The sequence below is a fragment of the Mirounga angustirostris genome, unplaced genomic scaffold, assembly GCF_029215605.1.
Source record: "Mirounga angustirostris isolate CCGP_5_RB_7025 unplaced genomic scaffold, mMirAng1.0.hap1 SCAF_2, whole genome shotgun sequence".
NCBI classification, from domain to species: Eukaryota; Metazoa; Chordata; class Mammalia; order Carnivora; family Phocidae; genus Mirounga; species Mirounga angustirostris.
This window is the reverse complement of record NW_026991710.1, coordinates 157,761,219-157,784,327: the sequence shown is the minus strand read 5'-3', so window position 1 is coordinate 157,784,327 and position 23,109 is coordinate 157,761,219. Positions and strand designations below refer to the sequence as shown.

Genomic DNA, 23,109 nt, shown 5'->3' with positions numbered 1-23,109 from the left:
TCTATCACTTTAAGCCATGGCTTTTCAAAACATTTTAATCATGGACTCTTTTTTTTTTTTTCTTTTTAAAGATTTATTTTTTAAAGTTATCTCCATACCCACTGAGGGCCTTGAAATCACAATCCTGAGAACAAGAGTCATATGCTCTGCTGACTGAGCTAGTCGGGCACTGCATGGGCTCTTAATGTGTGAATGGCTTCAGGAGGGCACATAGGAGAATATCTTATCTATGCTATTTTATTTCTTAAGCTTGGTGATGGGATACTGATGATCATGTATTATAATCTGCCATTTTGGGTAAGTTGTAATATTCCATCATTCTAACTCATAAGATCTTGATTAAACAGTAATGTTTAGTGATCTACAAAAGAAGCCCAAGTGGCACCTCAAGACTCACGTCAGGGGTGGGAGTAAAATCTAAATGATGGTGATAGTATGCACGTAAATAGTATAGTTCCATTTGTTGAGTGAGCAATAAATCCTGTTTGTGGGGGAGCTTGCTATGTGCTAGACACTTTACGTGCTTTATATATAACTCATTTAATTGCTCAAGACTCTAGGAGGTAGGGCCTCTTACTTATCTCTGTTTCATAGGGCTATTTTCATAGCTGAAAAAACCCAGGTGTGAAGGTGTCAGACACTTGGCGCAAGGGCACAGAGATAGTCGGGGAATTAGGGTTTGCATTCGGATTAAGGAAATCTCAGGTCTCAGTTCTTAAACACTAAAGTGTAGTAAGCAGCCTCTCTGCATACACGGACGTTGACAGAAGACTGAGGATGAAGGCTCAGAATGAAATCAATGTGTTCTTCATCCTGGGCCTGGTCAGAGAAAAGCAAATCCAACATAGTTTTGGCCTCATAGCGACAACTTTAAATATTCATTAGCTGTCCTGGGCCCCTCCGAACTTGGGAAAATGCAGTCTGGAGGCTATTGAGAAGAATGTCCCCATTTGAATTTACAATGTAGAGAAAATCCACTAATTAAAAAAGAACCCCAAACTCTATAAGAACTCCCCTTGAAAAAACTACACCCCACTAGCCCTCCCCTGCTTTTCTGTGACTGAACTTGTAACCATCCTTCAAGACTCAGATAAATGTCATTCTGCTGTGAATCCTCTCCCCGCTTTTTCAAGATGGGAAGTTCCCTCCTTTTGCTCTCATCCCCTTTCCTGGGTGGTAATAGCTGCCACTTAGTGAGCAATCCAGTGTATTGGACATGTAAGCACTTCACTTATTTTCTTTTAAGAGCCCTATGGATAGTTATCACTACCTTCTTGCACAGAGGAAGAAACTGCTGCATCTCGAGATTAAGTCATCTGACATCATGCAGTTAATAAGTAGCAGAGCCAGATCTCAAATCCCCCAAGTCCGACCCCAGAGCCAGATCCTCATCGCCACAGAACCATCTGCCTCCCTTGTCACACTGATTTAATTGTCTTTTTTCCCCTCTCCCGAACTCCTTCTAAAAGTTATCAAGGATATCCTGCGTCTTTGTGCTTTTGCAGTGCTAGGACCACATCAGTGACTGAACATGGGTACTTCCGGTCTGAGCACAGGGTGGAGGGCAAGGTCTGCTAGAAAGTGAGAACAGCGTAAGTAAAGGCCTGGAAGGGAAAGAGAGCACAGGCCTTAGCAGAACTGCTGTGCTGCTGGAGCGTGGAGTTCACTGCTTGGGAGGAGAGGTGAGTCTTGAGGCCGGGGAGCCGACTGGTGTCCCGACCATACAGCTTCTTTGAAGTCTGTGAGTTTGGCTTGCGATTTTATTGTGAGGGTAACGGGAGCCACCAAATGGTCTTGAAAGGAAATTTGGAAAGTGTTGACTTAAACTACATTCGTTTGCATATTGGCACTTAATCTGTGACTTTAAAGAAATTAATCGGCTGTTAACTTCATGTTCAAAGTCTCATTCAAGAAGTTTTCAAAGAATAACAATGAAAGACATTGGGGAGAAAAAAAGCCAATAAAATGTAACACTTTATTTTTATTATTATTATTTTTTTATCTTAGAAGGAATTCACCAAAGGCTTCATATTATGCTATGGCATCTTTAATTATAAAAATAAGCAAATAAAATAACTTGCATCTGTCATTACCATGATATGTTTCATAACCTTTATATGCACATGGAGCTTAAAAATGTAATTTAACAATAAATAATGACATATACCAGATATGCTCACTGTTTATTCCAGTACTCAGCCAAAAACCTAAATATCATTTAAATTATAAATACATAATGCAAATATAATGGCACAAAAATGTCTAAAGTGCAACCAAATCACAATAGAAGAATCATGCAAACTGGTCTAGGTCAGCCCCCGAATCACTCTGTGCAGCAAACACAAGACGAAGCTTTGGAAGTTTAAAGGGGGGTTTGGAGGGAGTGGGATGGGATGAGGAAAAGAGAAGCAAAAAACTAGCAACACTGTGAGAACTGCTGCTTTCCATATGTGTAGATATATGTATTATAGATACATATAGAAGTATCATTGTGGGGAGAAAAGGGGGGTACCACGGTTTGAAGAGGTCACAGCAAAAAGAGAGAATCTACTGGGACTGAAGTAAGAGAGAATTTCGCTAGGAATACTCGTGAACTACTTGTCGCATTGGGGTCCTGGCTTCGTGGGTTTGCGAAACGGACACGACACACAAACTTGAATAGCTTTTCTGGTTGGGAGAAGTCAGCCTGGCCTGGGGGTGGGGGGCCGGGGCAGGAAGGGCGGGGAGTGGAGAGTCAACTTAGCGTATGGTCTACCTGATTTCCAAGAGGCTAAGGCAGTGTCCATATGTTTGGGGACCTGGGGATGGGACAGTTCTGAGTATAAAAATGCTCTTAACAATCTGATGTCAGCACGCTTCGAGGCGGTGTGGGGACAAAGGCGGCGGCGCGTGTACCGCTCCTGCTGGGTCTGCTGCGATTGCTCTTGGTCCTTGAGCAGCACGTTACTGCTTTTAAAGGCTTTATGGTAAAGTTGTATTGCTTTTCATTTTCTTCTGGAGATGTGCCCTCCCTCCTCCCACCTGGATCCCTATCACTCGGTTTGGTCAAATCTTGAGTTTAACCTAGTGAGAGTCAAGCACCAATAGTTTCTACCTAAGCAAGTTTGGAGTGGCCCCTATAGCCCTACCCCTCCTCCTTCCTCCTCCCTCGACATTGACCTTTGGTGGGCAGTGACGCTCTTAAGGGACTGTTGGGTTCAAGGACGGTGACCCTGAGAAACTACTGTTGTTCATAGATAGGTTAATCATTTGGCTTTGGTGGTTGCCATCTTGTAAACATCACGGCAGAAATAATCAAACCACCAGCTCTGTTTCCCTCTTTCTTTCTTTTTTCTTTTTTTCTTTTTTTTCCTTTTCCTTTTTTTTTTTTTTTGTTTTTTGGTCTTTTTTTCGTTTTTTTTTTTTTTTTTTGGTTTTTGGTTTTTGGTTTTTTTTTGGTTGTTTTTTTTTTTTTTTTTTTGCGATCCTACAGAGATAGCCCAACTGCCAGGACTACTTTGGCAGGCAGTGTGCTACAGGACAAAAATGTAAGAGGAGTCTATTAAGGCTGGACAGCCCAGGGTTCTTTATACCCCCTCAGCCCCAAGTCCCCGGAACTGAAGACCCAAAGGCTGACTGACTCGTTCCTGACTGACTTAAGGGAAAGTCTCCCACGCCATCATCGGTTCACCGATGAAAGGTGGTGGGCGAGTCAGGAACTGCCACTTCCCAAGATAGACTAGGCCTTATCACACTCACTGTAAGTGGTCCAAGCCCAAAGGGATGCTCTTTTGGGTTCCTGTGATTCCCGGATGGATGTGACAGAGCCGTTTCAGGAGAGATCAAAGTCAAGAGTAGCCTCTGAGTTGAGGTGGGCTGGGAGATTAACATTTTACCCGGGGTCCTTCAGACAAACCTGTTGGTTTTTCCTATCTCATACAGGCCCATCTTAAGTTTTGATGTTGAATAAAACTACTTCTACCCCCTTAGTTATAAAAAAGGCCACAAGGAGCATTTATGTGGATATCTGGAAGTGAGATAGTTAATTCCATTCCCAGGAAAAGAAAAATAAAGCTAAGTTACAAAACTAAATCTATATGCAATAAAGTTATTATATACTGCTTTGTTTAAGCAGAGTCCTCTGGAATTTATGTACAGTACATTAGTTTTCAGCTATTTATATTCCACAGTTAGACCTTAAGATTCTCTGGTTTTAAGACAATTGTTAAAGATACTTTTAAAGCTCTGAGCAGTTACAGTACATAAAGATGTTAGCTTTTTGTTTTTCATTAGATGCAAGAAGATGCAGGCTCAAAACCCGCTTGAAGAGCCAGGGTTGAGCAATTTGGTAAATGTGTTGGAAAGGAAATTACACGCTGGAGGATCAAGACCGTAAGACACTAGCTCATGAGAGATCAAGAATTCAAACACGACATTCATATTCGTCCATGGCCAGCACAGATTCATCACACGAATTCCATTTAACACCTTTATGGGCATTTAAGACATGCATTTAAATTAAGTCGCTTCTCATCAGCTAACTCTACTGGGGCAACCATCTTAAAGGGCCCCACAGCTTCCAATGACAATGACTGGGCCTTATGCAAATGCTTTGTGTTTGAGAGGAGTCTGAGGGGACCTGGGGAAGGAACGTGATAAAAGAGGGTACTTTCTCCTGCTGAGAGGCAGAAAGATCACACATATTCTGTCTGTGGGAATGCTGCCATCGCAGAATGTTGGGATATTGATTACAGAAGCCTCGTTTCATGCAATTTTCTGGAAGGGGAAGAGAAAATAGGAACTACTTAAAAAAAAAAAAAATCAAACCAGGCACAGTACACTCAAAGTCGATGTGTGAACACCTTTAAAATGATGCTAGTCTGGCGAGGCTGTGAATACCTCTCCCTGCTTATGCACTCTCATGGGAAGTGCGTTTGATGTGGGAGGGAGAGGCCGCCTCACCTCGGAGGTTCCTGAGGAGGACTTTCAGCTTCTGTGGCTCGCTGGTGCGCCTCCTGTTGAAGTCAGCTCGCGGGTGTGTTTGGGCACAGTGATCCGTCTGCAGGATGTGAAAGAGGCTGGCCATGTTGGGCCCAATTTTCTCCATCAGGCTGTCTCTGATGGTGCTCACTGTGTCTTCGTCACATTCCAGGAGGCTTCGGACAAGCCTGTTATAGTATCTGCATTGAGGAAAGAGAGCACATGCAACAGTCAATCAGGGAGGGCAAGGCAAGACCCGGCCTTTCATCCGGGCTGCAGCCGACACCCATCCCCAGTTGCCCTAACCATGCAAATCCAGATGGTTCATCAGCTGAAGGTGGCTTTCGGCTCTAACTTTTATGCAACGTTTCCTAGTTTGCCACGGGACGTGAGACAGCTGTCGAGTTTAATGCTCAGGAGACTTAGGTGACACTTTGTGAAGAACTGGCTGCCAACAATGTCTAACAGTTTTAGAGACACACAATCGTATAGCTGGAGGGGATCACAGAGGTCATACAGTAGTTATATATCATCATCTCATTTTATAAAGAAGAAACGAAGGTGGGAGAGCTGCAGTGACTTGTCTAAGGTCATGTGAAGGGTTAGTGGTAGAAGCAGGACTTAGTCAAATATGTAATGAGGTGAGCCCAGCCCTGGTGAGACTGTTAGATGAACAGTCACGCACATGCATTTGCCGGTATTTTGATGCATCTTTGCGATCCGCCTTTTGCTCGGTGGTGTGTGTGCAGGCGGACTGGCACACGAAGGTTTTGGACTAAACTTGTATTTTTAAAGGAGGCCACTGCCTTCAGTGTCTTGTGCATTTTTCTATTTGATTTAACTTCCCTACCGTATACTCAGCTAGCCTTGCTAATGGCCATTGACTGATCCCATTCTCAGTCTTCCTTCCAAGGGACATTGTAGTCAGAAGGCCAGATGCCAGGCAATGAGGACCCTGAAGTGGAGGGACTGCGGGTCCCTGATGGTTGCTGCTTCAGTAATTCCAAAGTCTTCCCCTACTGCTCTAGCTTTTGCTGGCCTCTTCCTTTTCTGAGCATTTTACAGACACTTGGTTAGCATCACACAGGTCAGCATGCCCTGCTCAACTGTTAACTTACTGAAGGCAGGATCTGTGTCCTTGTTCTTTGTAACCCTCATGTGCTGGCGTCCTAGGGCTCTGTTGCCTGCTTACTGTCCATTTGGTGATTTATTTTGTGGTCATGGAGGAAATGGGGAGTTTGAGAAATAATAATTCTCTCCAATAAGTCAGGATTTCAGAAAGAGAAATTAGAGGTAGGTGTGGTTGGGTCTTACCCAAAAAACCTCGTGTTTGGTACCAATCACCTTTGTCTGAGGTGCAAGTTCTTTAGGCAAACGGAACGCTGTGGCTAGTGTTACGGCTCAGACACAGACTGATACTGACAGCCTATGAATTCCTTGTCTTGCTCATCGGGGAGACAGTTCAGGTAATTTTCCAATTTGAGTTGGGATGTGTTTGCTCCGTTTTGAGGTGGCACTTGTCAAAACCCATTAGCTCTGTGTTCACTAATAAGAGACTCTCCTGATGACAGTGACCTATAGTATTGATGTGGAGAGACTCTTTCCCCAGAGGAGCCTGCAGGTCGCTGGGGCCACAAGATCTTCCATGAAAAGAAACCTGTTTATTTTTAACTCACCTCACAGAGCACAGGATCAAACATCCTTCCAGAATAACTTAACCCCCCAGAGAGGTCCTTTCAAGGATGTACGGTAAACAGAGTGGAACACGGGTAATGAAGCAGAGCGGTCACCCTCCTGCGAGTGAGCAGAATGAAGCTGGGGGCCCCAAGCAAAGTGCCGTTGTCTGGGTCTCGGACACAGTCCTGGCTCTACCCCTCCCCCGAGGGAGGATTATATCCAGCTGTTGTTAAAATTGGGATTCTCTGGCACAGAATCACATTTTCCAACCCTTTGGAATTATAAAGCACATGAGTCAAAGCAGATCTCCTTGGATGGGGAAATGGGGAGAAAAATGGTTTTGGAAAAACTGAGAATAAACTACTTTGTACCAACAGCTTCAGATATCTACACACCCACATAGATCCCCAGGCACCTCTTTACTCTTGGGGTCTGCGAGGACATGGGTCCCCTTGATCTCTGCATCTGTTTTACAGGGTGATTAGATCTTACAGAATAAGGTTTCTGATCTCTCACCCTCCTGACCCCCAACCAGGACTTTATAACTTAGAAGTTAACCCTTCCATTTCTAGAAAGAACTGTCCACAACAGATTGCCCTCCCCTGCCCCCAGATGAACTGCAGAAGACGGTCTCTCCTTAGCTCAACACTGAAAGCTCTTGCCTGGGTGATGAAATCTTAACACCGGTAAGGAAACTAAGCCTCACCTCTTTAAGGCCACATGTGTCCCTTGGGCCCCACTCTCCCTGTCTGAGGGCTTCTATCTTTTCTGTTGCTTTCTCTGCTTGCCCAGATAGGACACCTGTTCTTGGTGTTTCTCCATGATGGCCTTGTCAGCCCAACCACCCTTAGTGACTGTCCCCAAATCTACCCTTAGCTTCTCTAGTGGAGCTTTGTGAACCCAACAAGGGCAGGTTAAGAGTGCTTGTTGGAATAGAAGATGTCCATGGCTCCATTAGCAGCTCCTCCAAGTCTGGGAAACCTGTCAACCTGTCCAGCCGCCTTAATGCCCACATCATTGGCCAGAGTGAGTGCCAGTTTAATCCCGCGCCTCTCCATTAAGGGCTGGAATACACAGGAAGGGCGCTGACCTCTGGGATTGTGTGGATTAATGAGACAGACCTTTCCTATCTAGAAGTCACCAAGTGAGATTTTTTAAGAGAGTGCGTCTCCAGCAAAAGTTGACTTGGCAATTGTCATGTATTTAATCTAGACACCATCTTGTACCAACTGTTCATGTCACTATAGCTGTTGGTAAGATATGCCTTCTCTTTGAGAAGAGAATGTACACAAATGCAATCGTTGATCACCACGGGGCACATTTACTCAATTCTCCTTGGTATTCTATTTTTTTTTTCTATTTTTATTCCGCTTGGATTGTGGATATTTCCTATAGGTTCTACTGGTTGCCATTTTTGAAGTAAGAATCAAATGGCTTGGTTCAAGGCCACATGCGTTCTAGGCCCAGCTCTGTCATTCACTAGCTGGGTGACCTGTAGCGGGTCACTTTCCTCTCTGGGCCTCTGTTCTTTAAATCAGCACAATGAGGTATTTAGTCTAGATAACCTCTGTGATCATCTCCAGCTATGACATTCTGTGTTTCTAGGGATTTGATATATATATTCCTTCTTAATTTAACAAAGATGGTGCAGGTCTGCTTGAGGACCATCTTCTGCAGGAAGACTTAGGACTAGTTAAGGAGATTCCTTTCTTCACCTTTATAGGGGATGGCGGGATGTGCTGCAGGGACTTGGTGGGCTAAGGGTTCTGATCACCCAGCCTGAAAGGACTTTTAAAGCATGTTTCTTTTTCCCACTTTGAAAATTCCCTCACAGACTTTTTTTTTTCTTGGTAAAAAATAAGATCAGATATTCTCCATAGCTACTGTTTCAGCCATGCTTACCCAAATACACACATACTGCCTAGGAACGTTCTGTGTGAGGGTTTATAAATAGTCCTTTGTTTCCCTTGATCAATATTATTCTTCTGTTTCCTGTTCCCTATCCATGCCCTAGAGAGCTGGAAGCTTCGTCAGTTTTCCCACTCTGGATCTGGATTGGTCTGATTTCTACCCAAGCCTCACACTGCTCAGCTTGCCTGATCAATTTTGCCTGCTCTCCCTCAGGGTTGAGAGAGCAGTTTGTAAATTCAGCCAGGGGGGACATCCAGCTCTCCTTTCTCTTCTGAGCATGTTTCTCTCACGGAAAACATCCCTATTCTGGCTCCTGGTCCAGTCACAGGCTTTTGGATTCTCCCAGGCCCAAATCTCATGCTAGATAAGTCACAGGAAGGTGGAATGAACCTGTAACTACTTCCCTTCACAATTCCGTGCCAACTGGCACAACTTCGTGTGTATCTGTGGTGGGGCAGAGGCTGGGAAAGCAGGATGTTTCAGGAGAGTGAGGAGCTTAAATAGAGCAAATCAAGCCCAGCAGGGAACCGGAAATCTCTACAGTTCTGAGCAGGAATAATATTAGCCAGTTGAAGTGAAATAATTGAAGAAAGAGATGCATGGAAGATTCTGGTCTTCAAAGGATGGCCACTTTTCCCCAATTTCCTAGTAAGTGTGATTTCCCTGTGATGGAAAAGGGAGATGACAAGACTCCTTGTGACCATTTGCTAAAGGTGGTAAAAAGGAGACCCCCACCCCCTTGAAAGGAATAGTGGCCTGGATTAAAAACTCCTATTACTAGTCTCTTCTTAGATATTTAGGATCACCAGTACAGAATCTATATCATACTTTCTATAAGACCTCTCCCTTCATAATGGAAGATATGATCTCAGTTGAAATAGAGAGGTTCATATTGCCTCCAAATTGGTTATTTGCTATAAGTCACAAATTGTCACAGGATCCTTAAAGATCTAGACTTATAATAATGGTGCTGCCACCATACCCCTGCCCCCCAGTTACTACCACACAAATATATACTTTGTCCTTAACCCCTGTCTGCTAAGAATCCTTTTTTTTTTCCTTATGGTGAAGGGAGTCTCCAACAATTAGCCAGGGTTGGTTTTTTTGTTTTGTTTTGTTTTGTTTTTTCCTCTTCAGGTGTAACCAGATTCTTCTTAGGAGAATTTTAAGAACAAGGTCAATATAAAGAGATAGGCCATTTGAGATAAATGCTGGATTTGATTTTCTTATTCTGAGGAAATCAGTTAGGACCCGTTGTCACTTCTAAGTACTGAACCAACAAATTTATAAATTGACATGAGGTTCTGAAGAGCACTTAATGTGTAGGTAAGTGTGGATCAGAAATTTCACAAAGTTTTAATGTCAGGGGCATTTCCCTAAGGAGGCATTTCCCTAAGGAAGAGCTACTTTTCCTGTCTTCCAGTTGCACATGTGTGCCTGACTCAATCACTGGTCAGCCCCGGGAGGAGTGGGCTGTTGCCACTGTTGGAAGAAGGGTGGCAGCACCTGGTAGGAAATTAACCAGGGAAGCCTGTGTTAGCTCTCAGGTGGTCGGGTAACATGCAATACGACTGATCTTTGTCAGTCAGTGCAGATTTGTCCGGAGAGTCAAAGGATCCTAGCGCGTCAGGACTGGGAATCAAGTTTTAGGCTGCGGGGCATCACAGTAGGCTGAACTTGTCCCGCCCCCACTGTACCTGTCATACCTCCACCCCAGCCCCATGGACACCTCTCTTAACTTCATCACAGATGGGGGGAAGCCCAGGTCTTGCTGGGAAACCTTGTAGACCGTGGAATGAGATGTCAGCCCTCTCCTGGCTGGCAAAGACCGTAGCCAGAGGCACAGAGAGGCTGGTGCTCAGGTATGACTAGTTCAGTGGCTTTGGGTCATGTGAGAATACTGAGATGAGAATGTGACTGAGCAGTCACCAGAACACCATTCCGGGAAATCTTGGATTAGAGAAAGGAATAACATAGGACTGGGAAGGAACATGGGAGTCATCTTGTCCAGCCATTTCACTTTTCACAAAGGAAATCCGAGTCCCAGTGAAGCGACATGGCTTACTCTGGGCCACCTACTGAAATACGTGCTTGGGCTTGGGACCGACTCAGAATACATGCAGATTTAAAAGTCTGCATCATGACATTTGACCAGGGTTTTAATAATGACCAATTGTACCGTGCATAGCCGTAATTTCAGCCAAATCTGAGGTCTCACAATCTTGTTTCCATAAACTTCCCAATTCCCTTCATGCTTATGGTGAGAAACTGACAACGAAAATGCACCCAAGGATGCTGCAGATGAAGCTTTCTATTAGCTGCATGGAAAAACTTTTTCTATCACAGTGAGAAAAAAAAATCCAGGCTGCTTAAGCTGTCACAACCAATCACAAACATATTTTTTTTTCCTGCAAAAGCAGGGAAGGCTGCAAGCTAAAATAAGATCATGACTGTGGCAATTAACCCCCTTCTGTGTCTGGCTCTGCCAAAGCCCCGCCTCCCCCCCACCCCCCACACCATTGCAGAAAAGCGGACTCATTCTGTACCTGTTGGAGAAGTGATTGGGGAGCTGGACGACCTCGGTGATGGCTTCGGGGTTCCGCTTGGCGACGCTGCACACGTTCAGCTTGCTGTAGCACTCCTCTTGCACCTCAGCAATCATCCTCTGGAAAGTGGAGCACCTCCGAATGGCAAGGAAGACCTTGGAGGTGACCCCATTGGCGATGCACTTTAAGCTCTCTTTGACAAATGCTTTTCCCTGTCAGGCAAGGGGTAAGGGGGAGAAGCTTTAGCTCGAGCTGACCAGAGAGAACAGGGCATAAGCATGTGGAACTTAAGGGGGCTTGCCTTGGCACTGTCTCACGGCCATCTGCATGTCCTCGCAGTGAGAAAATTGTACGCCGCGACCAGGATAAAAAAAATGTCCCCACTCTCTTTGCCTACCTTCGGAATTGAGCTCCACAGAAATAACGAGACGGGGGAAAAAAAGAGACGAACCATAATCCACCACCCCGCAGCTTAAAAATAGCTGTGAAATGGCTTTGTCTTCTTGGGATTGAGACTCCGATAACTCACAGGCTAGTATGCTAGGTCGTACAGGGAGGAGAACTTCTTTGTTCGAAGTACGTTTTATTTCCTCTTGAAGAGGTAGAGATTTTCTGCTCGTCACCCCTGCGTTATAAGGCCTCTCAGTATGGTACGTTCGTGCATTAGAATGGGTGGGGAGTGTCCTGTACAGAACCGACCTTCTGGGTTCTGTTCAAAATCGCGTGTGTGCGCATGTGTGCCCGTGCGTGCGTGTGCGTGCACACGCCGGAGCTGAGAGTTGACGCTGAGGACGCTGAGAAGCAGAGCGGCTTCCCCACGGGACTGGCTCCCAAGAACAATAGTCTAACAGGGTGTTAAAGACAAGCAGCCCGTGGGAGGCACGGGTCAAGGTCAAGGTCTTATTACCTGAGTGTCAAATTTAGCAGCGCTGTACAAGAAGGATTTACAGATGTCGTACATCCCATCTGTGTCACAGGTGGAGTTTTCCAGGCATGCAAAAGCCCCACAGCCGACCTGCAGCGCACTGTTGAGGCAGCGAACCACTTCAGCTGAAAGAGACGAATCCGTGCAGCCTGGGTCAAATGGTGACGGTGATTCAAAGGGGTCAAGGTGGCAAGAATCAAGGACAAGGGGTCAGAAGAGCCTATCTTAGATGTCTGCGATGGGGCCAGTAGAGGGACCCATTCAGAGGGGGTAGGAGTGGAAAGAGTGGGGCAGGCAGATCTCTTGGCTTCTAAGAGCAAGAGCACATGGAAGGAGAGGGAGGGCGTGAGTTTTCCCTCTTGGTCTCACCATTACATACAATGTTGGTGGCTGGAGAAGTAAGGCCAGAATCTGCGGAATGCAAGTGCTTGAAGCAGCTCTGTAGCATCAAAGGGCATCCCTTAGCGCCCGAAAGCATGGGAAGACAGGAGGCGATGGCTGGTGGGCAGGTTTCGGAAGTGGAAGGGCCAGGGAGTCCATTTGGCTTCCGAAAATGCACTCCAGAGTAATAAGAATGGAATTTTAGCCTAAATGGCAGAGAAGACTTTGCCCGGAGTTCATCTGGAGACCCTTCTGATTTAGGGCTTTTAAAACTTACCTTCCCATTGGCAGAAAGGGATCTGGTCCATTCATGTTTCATCCCAACCCCCACCATAGGACAGTGCTTAGAGGTATGCATAATCTCTCTCATATTAAAAGCCATTTCTTTTTTAAAAGAGAAACACAGGTGTGGAATAACAAGGCCAAGGCACCCCTTGTGCAAGACTGGAAGAAAAACCGCAAAGAACTTGCATGAGGCTTTTTACATTCTGGATAAGATCTCCCATAAAAGTAATTTCTCTCCTTCAGAAGGGGGGTGTTCTGGCAAGCAGCTCGGCAAGAAATGATCTGCAGTCTTCATACCATAGGATTCTCCTCTGAGATCAAAAGCGTGGTTCGGTTAGGCTTCCCCTCCCCCTCCCACCACCCGCAGCCTCTGGGATGTTACAAGTCATTTCCCTAATTATATATTTCCACGGGTTCAAATTATAACTTTGCTTTAAGCAGTTTTAATATGCATTAGGGTTGCTATTGTTTTAGGCAAGCTCGAATTGTGAATCACTGCATTTCTATAGCAACTAAGTACAAAAGGAAGTGAAGCAAAGCCCTCCTCTAGGCAGGGACCTGTGCTCTTCGCAGGCGAGGGTTGTCTGCAGCATTTGGACACCTGCGATCTCATCTCGACTGACAGTTGGGGGAGTGGGGGCAGCAATGTTAGAGGAGCAAGCCGGACAAGTGAAGTCAAAAGGCAGAGGTGTTAGTACCGGCTTCCTAGGGACTCTTGTCCTCTAGAGGCCAAGATAATACACAATTAACTGCCCCGGGAGTCAGAACCAGAGTGACACCTTCCCCTTGAAGAAACTGCTGCTACGTTTCACAAATACTCTTTTTTGAGGGTCCCTCTGGCCTGGGGCTGCACGGGCAGCCTAATGAAGCACGAGGAAGCCGGGAGGAGGAGAAGGAGCAGTGTCAGGGGTGGGATGTGTAGGGTTTTCTCTGCATCTGCCCGGGATTTGTCAGACTTGAGGGCTACGGTTTCGTCCATCTGTCTGCAGAGGGAGCTTTCTGTGTGCTCTCTGAAGGGGCAGGGAAGTCCAGTTATGGGGTCTTAAGGGTGAAGGAAGGGGAGCAGCATCTGACAAATCATGTCTCACCTTAAGATCAGCTTCAGCTTCTGGAAAGTATAGAGAGCGCTTTGAAGCATGCCAACATTCAAGCCTTTCCCCCGCCCCCTTCCCCCCCCCCCCCAAGAGGGTACGTGCCAGATTTCAGGCAATCAGGCTAGGCTTATGCAATGAAATACCCTCAGCAGAGCGCCCAGCTTCTTCGTTAGTTGCATGCAATTTATTAAACAAAGGAGCTCCACTTCCTAAGGCTATTGGATTACACTGGCAGTTTATTGCCATCAGGCATGAAGCACATTTATTATCAAGATCAGCCGTCACAGACACAGTTGCAAAAGCGAGAGGCAAATGAGGACAGCTCTTTGGGGGAGAAACCGGTCCTGGGTTTGCCGCTTACCTGAGTTCTGAGCTGCCACCCGGGATTTCCTGGGGCTCACAGAATCATTCTGCTCCGCCTCATGGGTTGCAGAAGCACTGATCACCAGCACCAGAAGCACTGCTGAGTTTTGGAGCATTCTCTGAGAAGTTTCCGCTAAGTTGTTGGGTTTTTTTTTTTTCCTCCCCCCCTTTCCTCTTTCCCTCTCCCGGCTTGAGTGAAGATGTGGATCTGGATACACTGAGAGCCTAGGTGAGGATTTGATGAGGGTTTTTTGTTGCCGCTGATGCTGCTCCTGCTGACGCTTTTGCTGCTCCTGCTGCAGTGGCTGTTTCTTGCACCTCTGGCTTTTGCAAACTGGGGGCCCAAGAGCTGCACCCAGGGATTTTATAGCCGTTCTTATCGGTCCTTAGGATCAGGGACCAATCAGGTCCCTCAACTGGTCCGGCTAGCCAATCGGAGGGCACGCTCATTGGGCTGGAGCTGTTTGACTTCTTAGAAATATTTTCCAGCAAATTAAAAGTACCTGCTGCCAATGTTTTACATGTGTGTGTGACAGTGTGTGCATGGACGTGTGAAAAGCTGTTTTCACGGAATTAAGGGATGACTGTGTATTGATTGAACTAAAGGAAAATCATATGAAAATCTCAACAAGGTGCTTTGGGAGATCCATTTTTTTTTTTTTTTTTTTTTTTTTAATGAGCTACTGGCAGCGGGGGGCGGGGGGGCAGCATCGGCAGGATGGGGAATGTGGTCTCTCTGGGTTCTAATTTAACCTCTTTATAGCAGTTTTGGTCTGATTTTTCCAGCATACTGTCTGTGTTGTAAGCTACATGCACAACACTGTCCCCATCTCGTTGATTCATACATTTGGGTCTGTGATGCACTCTGGTTGCATCTGGGCATCCGGAGTTCTCACTCACATATATGAGCCCCTGAGGAGGGACATATGTGAGTGGAAGGGCCCTGATGGACTGGGATAGGACGGCTCTGAGCTGTGGCCCCAATTCCTCTATTGACTTGCTCTATAACCATGGTCAAGTCCTTTTACCTTGTTCTGCCTCTGTTTCCAAATCTGAGAAATGCCCACGTTGGAATCTAGAATTACTTACATCTCTAAAACTATGGTTCTCCAGTAACACAAATTAACCTCGAGTCCATCTTTTTAGTCACCGGCAAGATTAACTCTAGGAGTGTTAGCTACCATAGGTACACACATGCACACCTCCAGGCTCAACAGAGAGACATTGGGAATGCCTGGAAATTAACAAACTGTGTTTTCAAGCCTGGGGACTTCATAATCACATTGAAACAATAAGCTGGCCAAAGCAAGACTAAACCTGCTAGGTAAACCAGTTCATTTCTTGGGGGCGGGGAGGGAGTATGGGGGCAGGCAGGACTGGGAAGAAGGAGTAGGAAAAGACCAGAATGTGTAGGAGAGAAGACTGATAAGCTGTAGACTTAATGGGGAAATTACAGTGGCATCAGAAATCATGCCTAGTGTAGAAGCTCGTATTTCCTTATAAGCTGGCAACACTGAGGTATGTCCCCAGCTTGTGAAGGAGGCTGATGATCCAGGAGAGGACTTATCAGGGTAAAATAAAAAAGTGGGCATTGCATTAAGGACTGGAGTGAAGTGAAGGGATTAAGCAAGAAAATCTTTACAAAATTTTAGGACATAAATAAGAAAGGGCCATTGGAGAATCACAGACACAGGAGCAAGATGATCTTGCAAAGAAACAGACAGTGGTTTTAGTTTAGATCCCCAAATCTTCAAAGGTTGAGGAAAGAATGCCAACTCTACTAACCACAAACCAAGACTCAGCTCTGTATGTGTGAGGGGAGTGGGCGTGCTGAGTGATTCTAGTCCCGCCCCACTTACACAAAAGGATTGTTTGGGAAGCATGAAGTTTGCTAGAAAAAGGATGGAGGAAATAAAGGATAAAGGAAATATCTAAAGGCAAGGAAGGGAATTTTCACATTTTCATTAAAGAATAAGTACATTTCAATTTAGATTAACTGACAGTATTGGCATTTCTCAAGTACCTTCTAGGCTGGGTGCTGGGGGCTGAGTGGGGGAGGGTAACAGAGAAGAGATACAGGAGAAGGAAAAGTAAGGACTCTTGTTGTTGAGTTTGCAGTCAAGTTGGAAAGGTGGTCAACCTCAGTCATGTTTCCTGAAGGGTCAGGATGTCAGGACCTTGGATGGTAAGAGAAGGTCCTGGTCCACACTGGGTAGAGATGTGGGGAAGGCTTCATGGCAGGGGCTTCAAGGAAGGGTCAGTGTGGGAAGGATGTGAACTGCGGTTATTGCTTTGAAAGAATTTGGGAAAAAGCTATGACTATTTCATTTTTTTAGAAAGTTCGTATCTGGGAAGCTCAGAGATTGTCCTTTTTGCTTTAGGCAGGAGAGGCAGACAGACGGCAATGCAATATAATATAGTTCAGTGTTCTCTTCTAGAAGGAGAACAAGAGGAGAGATGCGTGCATTTCCCTCCTGAGGATCTTGTTTTCTGTTCCTCAGCATTCTCTACCTCCTTAGCTGTTTCTCATTGTTCAAGGCAGCCCTGTTTGTTTCCCTTGTTGGCCTTTCCCCATGTTGGTCTACTGGCTTGGTAGGGTGTAGAGTGATGATTTCTCCCATCCACATTCTTTCCCCCATTACCTGGGGGAATCCACCAAAACACAGTGTCCTACAAGTGTCAGGATGTGTTTTGTCTTTTCTCTGATGTTGATTTATTATTGTTCCTTCTTATTTCACTCATTGACTGTCACGTACCTGGAGGTTCATTGCCGGGTGTTTGAAGTGTTTCACAGGGGAGATAAGCTGTCGACTGAAGAAACCCAACAGCGGCCAGCCACTTTGGTGTGAATGTAACTAGCATGAGCATCAGTGCACTTGGGAACATCACAGAAAGGAACTGAGGTCTAAGGAGAAATGCCCAATGTAACGTTTCTTCCCAAAGAAGAACAGTTGTAAAGTTTATGTTGGGCATTTGTACCTAAACGGCAGCTCAAGGCTCTCTGAATGTTCACGATCATTTTACTCCTATCTTGGCCTTTGATATAGCAATGATGGAGGAGTTTTGGGAACTCTGGAGGTGATGTCTGGTCTTTTGCAAGTCTCCTGGGTGGTATGAGAGAATATGGAGGAGTCTGAGCAGCAGATTTCTGAGTTCGAATTTTATCCTCCAAGCAACAGGAACAGGGAGTCATTGAGCATTCTTGACTAGGAATTATTAAAGGATGCACTGAAGTTAGTGTTTGGGGAAGATCTTTTGATCAGACTTATGATGGTTTGGAGGAAGAAAAGAATGGAGTTTAAAAAAAAAAAAAGAAAAGAATGGAGGTTATAAGACTAGTTAGTAATACTAGTTTGTGACGATAAGGTCCCGGACAACTATGGTAGCAGTGAGAAAGGAAGAGAAGAAAAAAATATGAGAGCTATTTTAAATACAAAGGAAATTATCAAGTATTCTAAGAACCTCCTTGGGAAAAAACAAAAAACAAAAACCAAAACCTTTCTCCTAGTTTAATGATAATGGAGACAATATACATCCGAGCTTTTCCCGCCCCATTTATTGGGAATGGCTTTTATGGTTGACAAGATTATCTAGCATGTCTGTTGGGCAGGCACGTTGTGGCTTCTGTTAACGTAGTAGACTGACCTGGCCAAAGGACTTGACTGTACTTCCGGTAGATGAGGAACCTTCCCCAGCCTGACTGTGTGAGTTGGAGGTGCCCCAGGTGCAGTGGGTGGGAAGGAAGGGGAGGCTTTGCTGTTGCCCCCAAGCAGGAAAAGTGCAAAGAAGTGGGTGGGAGAATCTGCCAACACCCAAGGCTGGGTGATGATACCCTGGCTGTGCTCAAGAAAACTCAAGAAAAAGAAGGAGAAGGAAAAGGAAGAAGAAGTGTGTGTGTGTGTGTGTGTGCGGTGGGGGGGATTATTTTCGTCCTATATAAAGATACCAGGTTTTCTGTGTGGTCAGTCTCAAAGTCTTGAGTGAATCTTTGCCTCTTTATTTGTCTTTGATTTCTTTGAACTCTGCCAAAGAAAGAAAGAAACTATATGAAAGGGTCAAACTCCTGCCACCCCCACTGGTTTATGGAGGGTTACTGAGTGCCTGGCACTAGGTCAGGTGTTGTGGGAAATGCAGAGAAATGTTTGACCTTTTTCTGTTCTTCATGAATTCCCAAGCTAGTTCTTAACGCATGAATGTTGTATTTGAGGAAGAATATCTGTTTTCTGGAAATGTAATACGTCAAGTGGGTTGGAATAGAGTTTATAGGTTTGCATTCAATTAACATTTACTGGGTGCCTATCTACTCTCTGCCAGGCATTTCTGCAGATGCCTCTTATCTGTGAGAAAAGACCCGCTCTCCTCTTTTCCCAGAGGAAGAGCCCAGGACCCAGAGAGAGAAGAATGGCTTGCCCATGATCATAGAGAGGACGATGGAGCTAGGTCTCCTGAGATTTGCTCATTGTAGAGGTAGCTCTGGGTTCTTCAGTTGTGTGAGCACCACCTTGGAGGAGGAGGTATGCAGGCTTAGAGTGCCCCTCAGGCTGGGTAGGGGAAGGAAAAAGAAATAGGCAGGATGACCGAACATGTTTAGACCAGAGCAGGCAAGTTGAAATTAGCCTCCACTTCTGTGAACGTTGGCTCCCCATTCTTTCAGGTATAAGTTATGATGTCGCTTTACATCTGGGAGGACAAGTTCGTAGTCCTAGGGGGCGACCTGCAAATCTGCAGTTTCACAAGAGGCACCTGAAACAAAGTGGAACAAGGATGGAGAGGGGATGTGTGTCCTTGAATCTGTCATTACCTGGAGCCCTTTGAAAGGCCTTAAGTGACATTACTCTGTTGAGACACATGAGGGCGCTCGAACCAACCAACAATGAGATGCCGCTTTTAAAATGATAAAAAAAAAGTTGTGAATCTTGGTTCTGTTAGATTGGCCATTGTTTCAGGCTATCGGGATGCTTTTTAAGGGGGATAACTATTTATGTGGACAATAAAAAAAGCTCACTCTTCTGTAATTTAGCTGGTGAGCTTGCAGACTAGCATGGTTGTACATATTTGGAAGTTTTACAATCTATACCGTTCTGGATACCATCCTCTTATTGCCTAGTAGGGAAGTAGGTTGCAGGGAAGTTTTTTAGAACTGTTCTGCCCCAGTGCTAAGGGGAGGATAATGCCCGTACTAACTGTTCAGGGCAGGTGATAACACACATGTGTTACTTTGAGTTCTTTGTTTTAAAAAAGGAATTCTATTTCCAGGTGGTAGTGAGCATTGCTTTTCATCATTGAAGAAAATGAAACTTCTTTGACCCATTTTTCTACTCAGGATTCTTTCTTCCAGTGGTTTTTAGACAAAGGTCAAGGCTGAGTAACTTTTCACTCTGTTTCTCACATGTTTTTGGTGCCTGTCCTATATCGGAAATCTTCTGGGGGGAGTGTGGGAGGTCGATGTGGGGGCCTGAGTGCTCTCCTGCTTCTTGGTCCTGTCCCCAAACACCTTGGTGAAGAAGATGTTTGCAGTCTGTAACGTGCAGGGGTTGGGGCAGACCTGTCCCACCGCACGTGTCTGAGAAAGGTTCAGCCCGGTGCTTAACGCAGACCTCCAGTTAGAGATCAGGGCTTACCACTTCCAGCCAACCAATCCATCCACCGGTGCATATTCTTTAAGCTCTGTGTGCCCGGAACGGTGTTAGCACTGTGAAAGAACAGACAGTGCAGTGTGGGGCAAGGCATGGAGGCACGCGGACCTGGACATGAGGCAGTAAATACAGTGTTAAACCGTTAGCTCTGCAGTGAGATTGATAGAGGACACCAATGAGCTTGTGAAGGAGAAATTAAAAAAAAAAAAAAAAAACCCGCTTCTACAACCTGTGCGGAAGCATCATTCTGACATATTTAGCCTAAAGCCAGCTTGCCATTTGCAAAATGCCATCCTAGTATAAAGAAGTGTCTTGCAGCCATTCCTGAGTGCTAGACAAATCTATTATTACTAGTTTATTGGCTGAGAAAAGGGGATATGGAGAGGGAGCAGCCTTTATACAAAGTTACCTGGCAAGTCAGCAAAGGGGCCAGACTAGGAGATTATGGATTTCTTTACTTGATGTTTGGAAATCTTGCCAAGAAATTTATTGTGGCAATTCAAATGCATTTTATAATCAAGTTGCATTTAATATGCTTTAGGCTAAAGCACAATTAAGATAAACCAGTTCCTGGCTCTGGGTGGGTATCATGGGAGTATCAACATATTCTGACTACTATATCAGAGTAATAAAGTGCAGAATTCAGAGTCAGAATTTATACTGTAAGGGTTTTATAATAGTAGCAAAAATGGTCACTGAGTGCCATTTCGTTGGCTTTCATGGAACACGGTTTTTGTCAGCTGTTTGGGAAGTGAACTCTCTCAGCCCATTTAAAAATTAATTGTAAGGAAATTTAGTGGAATAAATGGAAATCCAAGTGCAAAGGAAACACACTCTGGCCTCAAGGCAAACATTTTCTTGAACTTGTCATTCCCCACTCTCTAGTGACAATAATAGGAAGGGGGAGGAAGAGAGAGAGAAAAAAGTTACAGCTTTGGAGGAAGTGGTGAAATCCTTAAGGGCAAAAATGTCAACAGGGGAGTCGCTGTGCTAACACAGAGAAATTTAGCTCAGAATAGTGTGGCCTGGTGGAATATTGTTCTTTCCATACAGCAAATTTTAATTATATTCTCATTGCTTGTTCTCATATTTGTGTCTATAATGATTTCTTCACATAGTTGTGCCTGATTGTCTTTACCGGTCTCTTGTAGATTAACAAAGGAAGGGCAGTTTCCTCTGTGTGTGTGTGTGTTTGTGTGTGTTGGGGGAGGGGGGTGCACTTTATCCTTCATTTTGTGTTTAAATCACTCACAGCAGACTTTAGAATACAGAAAATAGCGAGAATGAGCCACACTGTTAAAACCAAACATTGGAAATGAGACAATATCCTAACATGATATTAAACAGACGTTGAAAAACAGATTGATCTGATGGAAAAGTCAATGTTTTGGGATTGTTAAATCCTAACTTTTCTCCTTTTTTTGCCTCCAAAAAAGTAGAGGAATTGATGGATAGTTTAGATTTATCCCATGACTCCAGATGTCTTTTCAGATCACAGAGAAAGGTGCATGGACGTGGAGTGACTTCTCTTAGGATCCCAATGGTTGTGTTCAGGCATGAGCTCCTCATCTCAACCCAGGCTGACCGAACAGGATGCGAGGAGATGTCTTCCCTCCCAGGAACAAGACTGAGAATTTGTGCCTCTCCTTGTGTGTCTTCTTTCAAATAAATGCAGTGTCTTTAGCAAACATTTAGAAACCGAGTTTGTCTTTCAGCCCCTCTCCAACCTCTTCCCCCACTACCTCCTTAAAATGTTGCCTTTTGGCATGAACTGGAAAGAGCCAACGGAACACACCGTGCTCCTTTAGAAGTGGTAAATGCAAAGCCATGAGCTGTGAAATAGGTGCCCCGAATGGCTTTTCACGGAGAGGTGGTGGTTTCCTGAGAAAGACCTGTGCCTTGCTGCAGGGTTCCGTGACTCGTGCCCAGAAGGCTTTGCTACCGGGGTAAGAATCCAAACCCTACTGAGTGCTTGGGCACTGCGGGTTGGTGGAAGGTGCAGAGCCTCCAACCTACCTCACTGTGAAGTGACTGAATCCAAAACTGCTGTTGTCATGCCAGGGGCTTGGTTTATGATTTTGGTTCTTAATTGGTTGGAAGCTCTCCAGCTCCAGTGTGTGTATGTGTGTGTGTGTGTGTTGTGTGTACATCAGACACTGTAATACATGATTTAAAGCTGTGGCTCTTGTTAAGGTAACTAATGGCCTTTTAAACTCTAGGCTCTCGTCCTAACGGAACCCCTGACTCATAGCATGGCACGCATGCTACGAGGCACACCTGTATTCCATCAAAAGTCTATTTATATTATATATGATGTGTTAAACAGCAATTGACTAGTTGGTATGATGTTGCATTTTATAGATGTTTACTTAAATATCTGTTTCAAATTTTTGCCGTTTCCTTTTTTTAAGATTTTATTTTTTTTAAATTTTTTCTTAAAGATTTTATTTATTCATTCAACAGAGAGAGAGTGCACAAGCAGGGGGAGCGGCAGGCAGAGGGAGAAGCAGGCTCCCCACTGAGCAGGGAGACTGATGCGGGCCTCGATCCCAGATCCCAGGACCCTGGGATCATGACTTGAGCTGAATGGCAGATGCTTAACTGACTGAGCCACCCAGGCACGCCCTGCAGTTTTCTTATTGTATTTATTTTCCTTTGGAAGCAGCAGATTTTCTCTTCAGTTGTTAGTGATCTGTAAGCCTTGAAGAGCTCACAGACACCAGGTACCATCCTCTAGTACCTAATGAAGAAGTTGCTTCTAAGCCTTTGGTTTAAGGAGTTATCAGACAGGACCCAGACACCCATTAGTATAAATCAACATTTCCTAGGGTGTGTTCCAAGAGGTAATGGTCCTATGAAATACACCAGGGGTTCGCCATGAGCGTCAGCATGTTAAAGTCACCCAGAAATCCTGCAATAAGAAATCTTTTACATTGTTTAGTCCAATGTACCCCAAAGGTATTATTCAGAAAGCTTTTCTTTAACGAGTAATACTAACATCCTGCATGACTGGTGTTCCTCGGAATCAACATTGGGGAATGCTGGTTGTAAGCCACCCAGCTCCCACTCACCTCCTCTCAGTTTACCTTGGTCCTGCTCTGGACCAGCTTGTATCCCTGCAGCTTCAAGTTCCTCCTTTACAGCTATACTCTTAATTAGATCTACCTCTCCTTGAGGGTCTACAGGGCTTCAATATCTCATTTAATCTTCAAAACAATGGCAGAATGCAGGTGTTATTATGCATTACCTACAAGGAAAGTGAAGTTCAAAGAAGCACAGTTATTAAGAAGTAGTGTCTTGATTCAACATTGGGTCTGTCTGACTCTAGTGTA

At 44.9% G+C, this 23,109-nt stretch overlaps 1 protein-coding gene across 10 annotated transcripts; it reads right to left on the bottom strand.

The window, feature by feature from the left end:
- Positions 1–2,994: 2,994 nt before the first annotated feature.
- STC1 (stanniocalcin 1) lies at positions 2,995–14,465 on the bottom strand. 10 transcript variants are annotated; one of them, XM_064585377.1, is made up of 8 exons: positions 14,140–14,465; positions 13,773–13,792; positions 12,677–12,843; positions 12,398–12,576; positions 12,001–12,143; positions 11,094–11,305; positions 4,942–5,159; positions 2,995–4,755 (listed from the first exon to the last, which is right to left on the bottom strand). In XM_064585377.1, exons 4-8 carry the CDS (start codon positions 12,474–12,476, stop codon positions 4,523–4,525), a joined length of 885 nt encoding a protein of 294 aa, XP_064441447.1. In that variant the 5' UTR covers positions 12,477–12,576; positions 12,677–12,843; positions 13,773–13,792; positions 14,140–14,465; the 3' UTR covers positions 2,995–4,522. The 10 variants fall into 10 exon arrangements, 9 of the variants coding, with proteins under 9 accessions (XP_064441447.1, XP_064441448.1, XP_064441449.1 ...); XM_064585378.1 differs by lacking the exon at positions 13,773–13,792 and adding an exon at positions 12,982–12,995; XM_064585379.1 differs by lacking the exon at positions 12,398–12,576.
- Between the last annotated feature and the right edge of the window lie 8,644 nt (positions 14,466–23,109).

Coding starts and splice junctions, on each gene's coding strand:
- STC1 (XM_064585375.1), bottom strand. CDS start 14,257: ATGCTCCAAAACTCAGCAGTGCTTCTGGTGCTGGTGATCAGTGCTTCT. Junction 11,306..12,676: donor CCCTTTCTGCCAATGGGAAG/GTAAGTTTTAAA, acceptor CTTGCCTGACAG/GGAAAAGCATTTGTCAAAGA. Junction 4,756..4,941: donor CCTCCTCAGGAACCTCCGAG/GTGAGGCGGCCT, acceptor TTCCCCTTCCAG/AAAATTGCATGAAACGAGGC.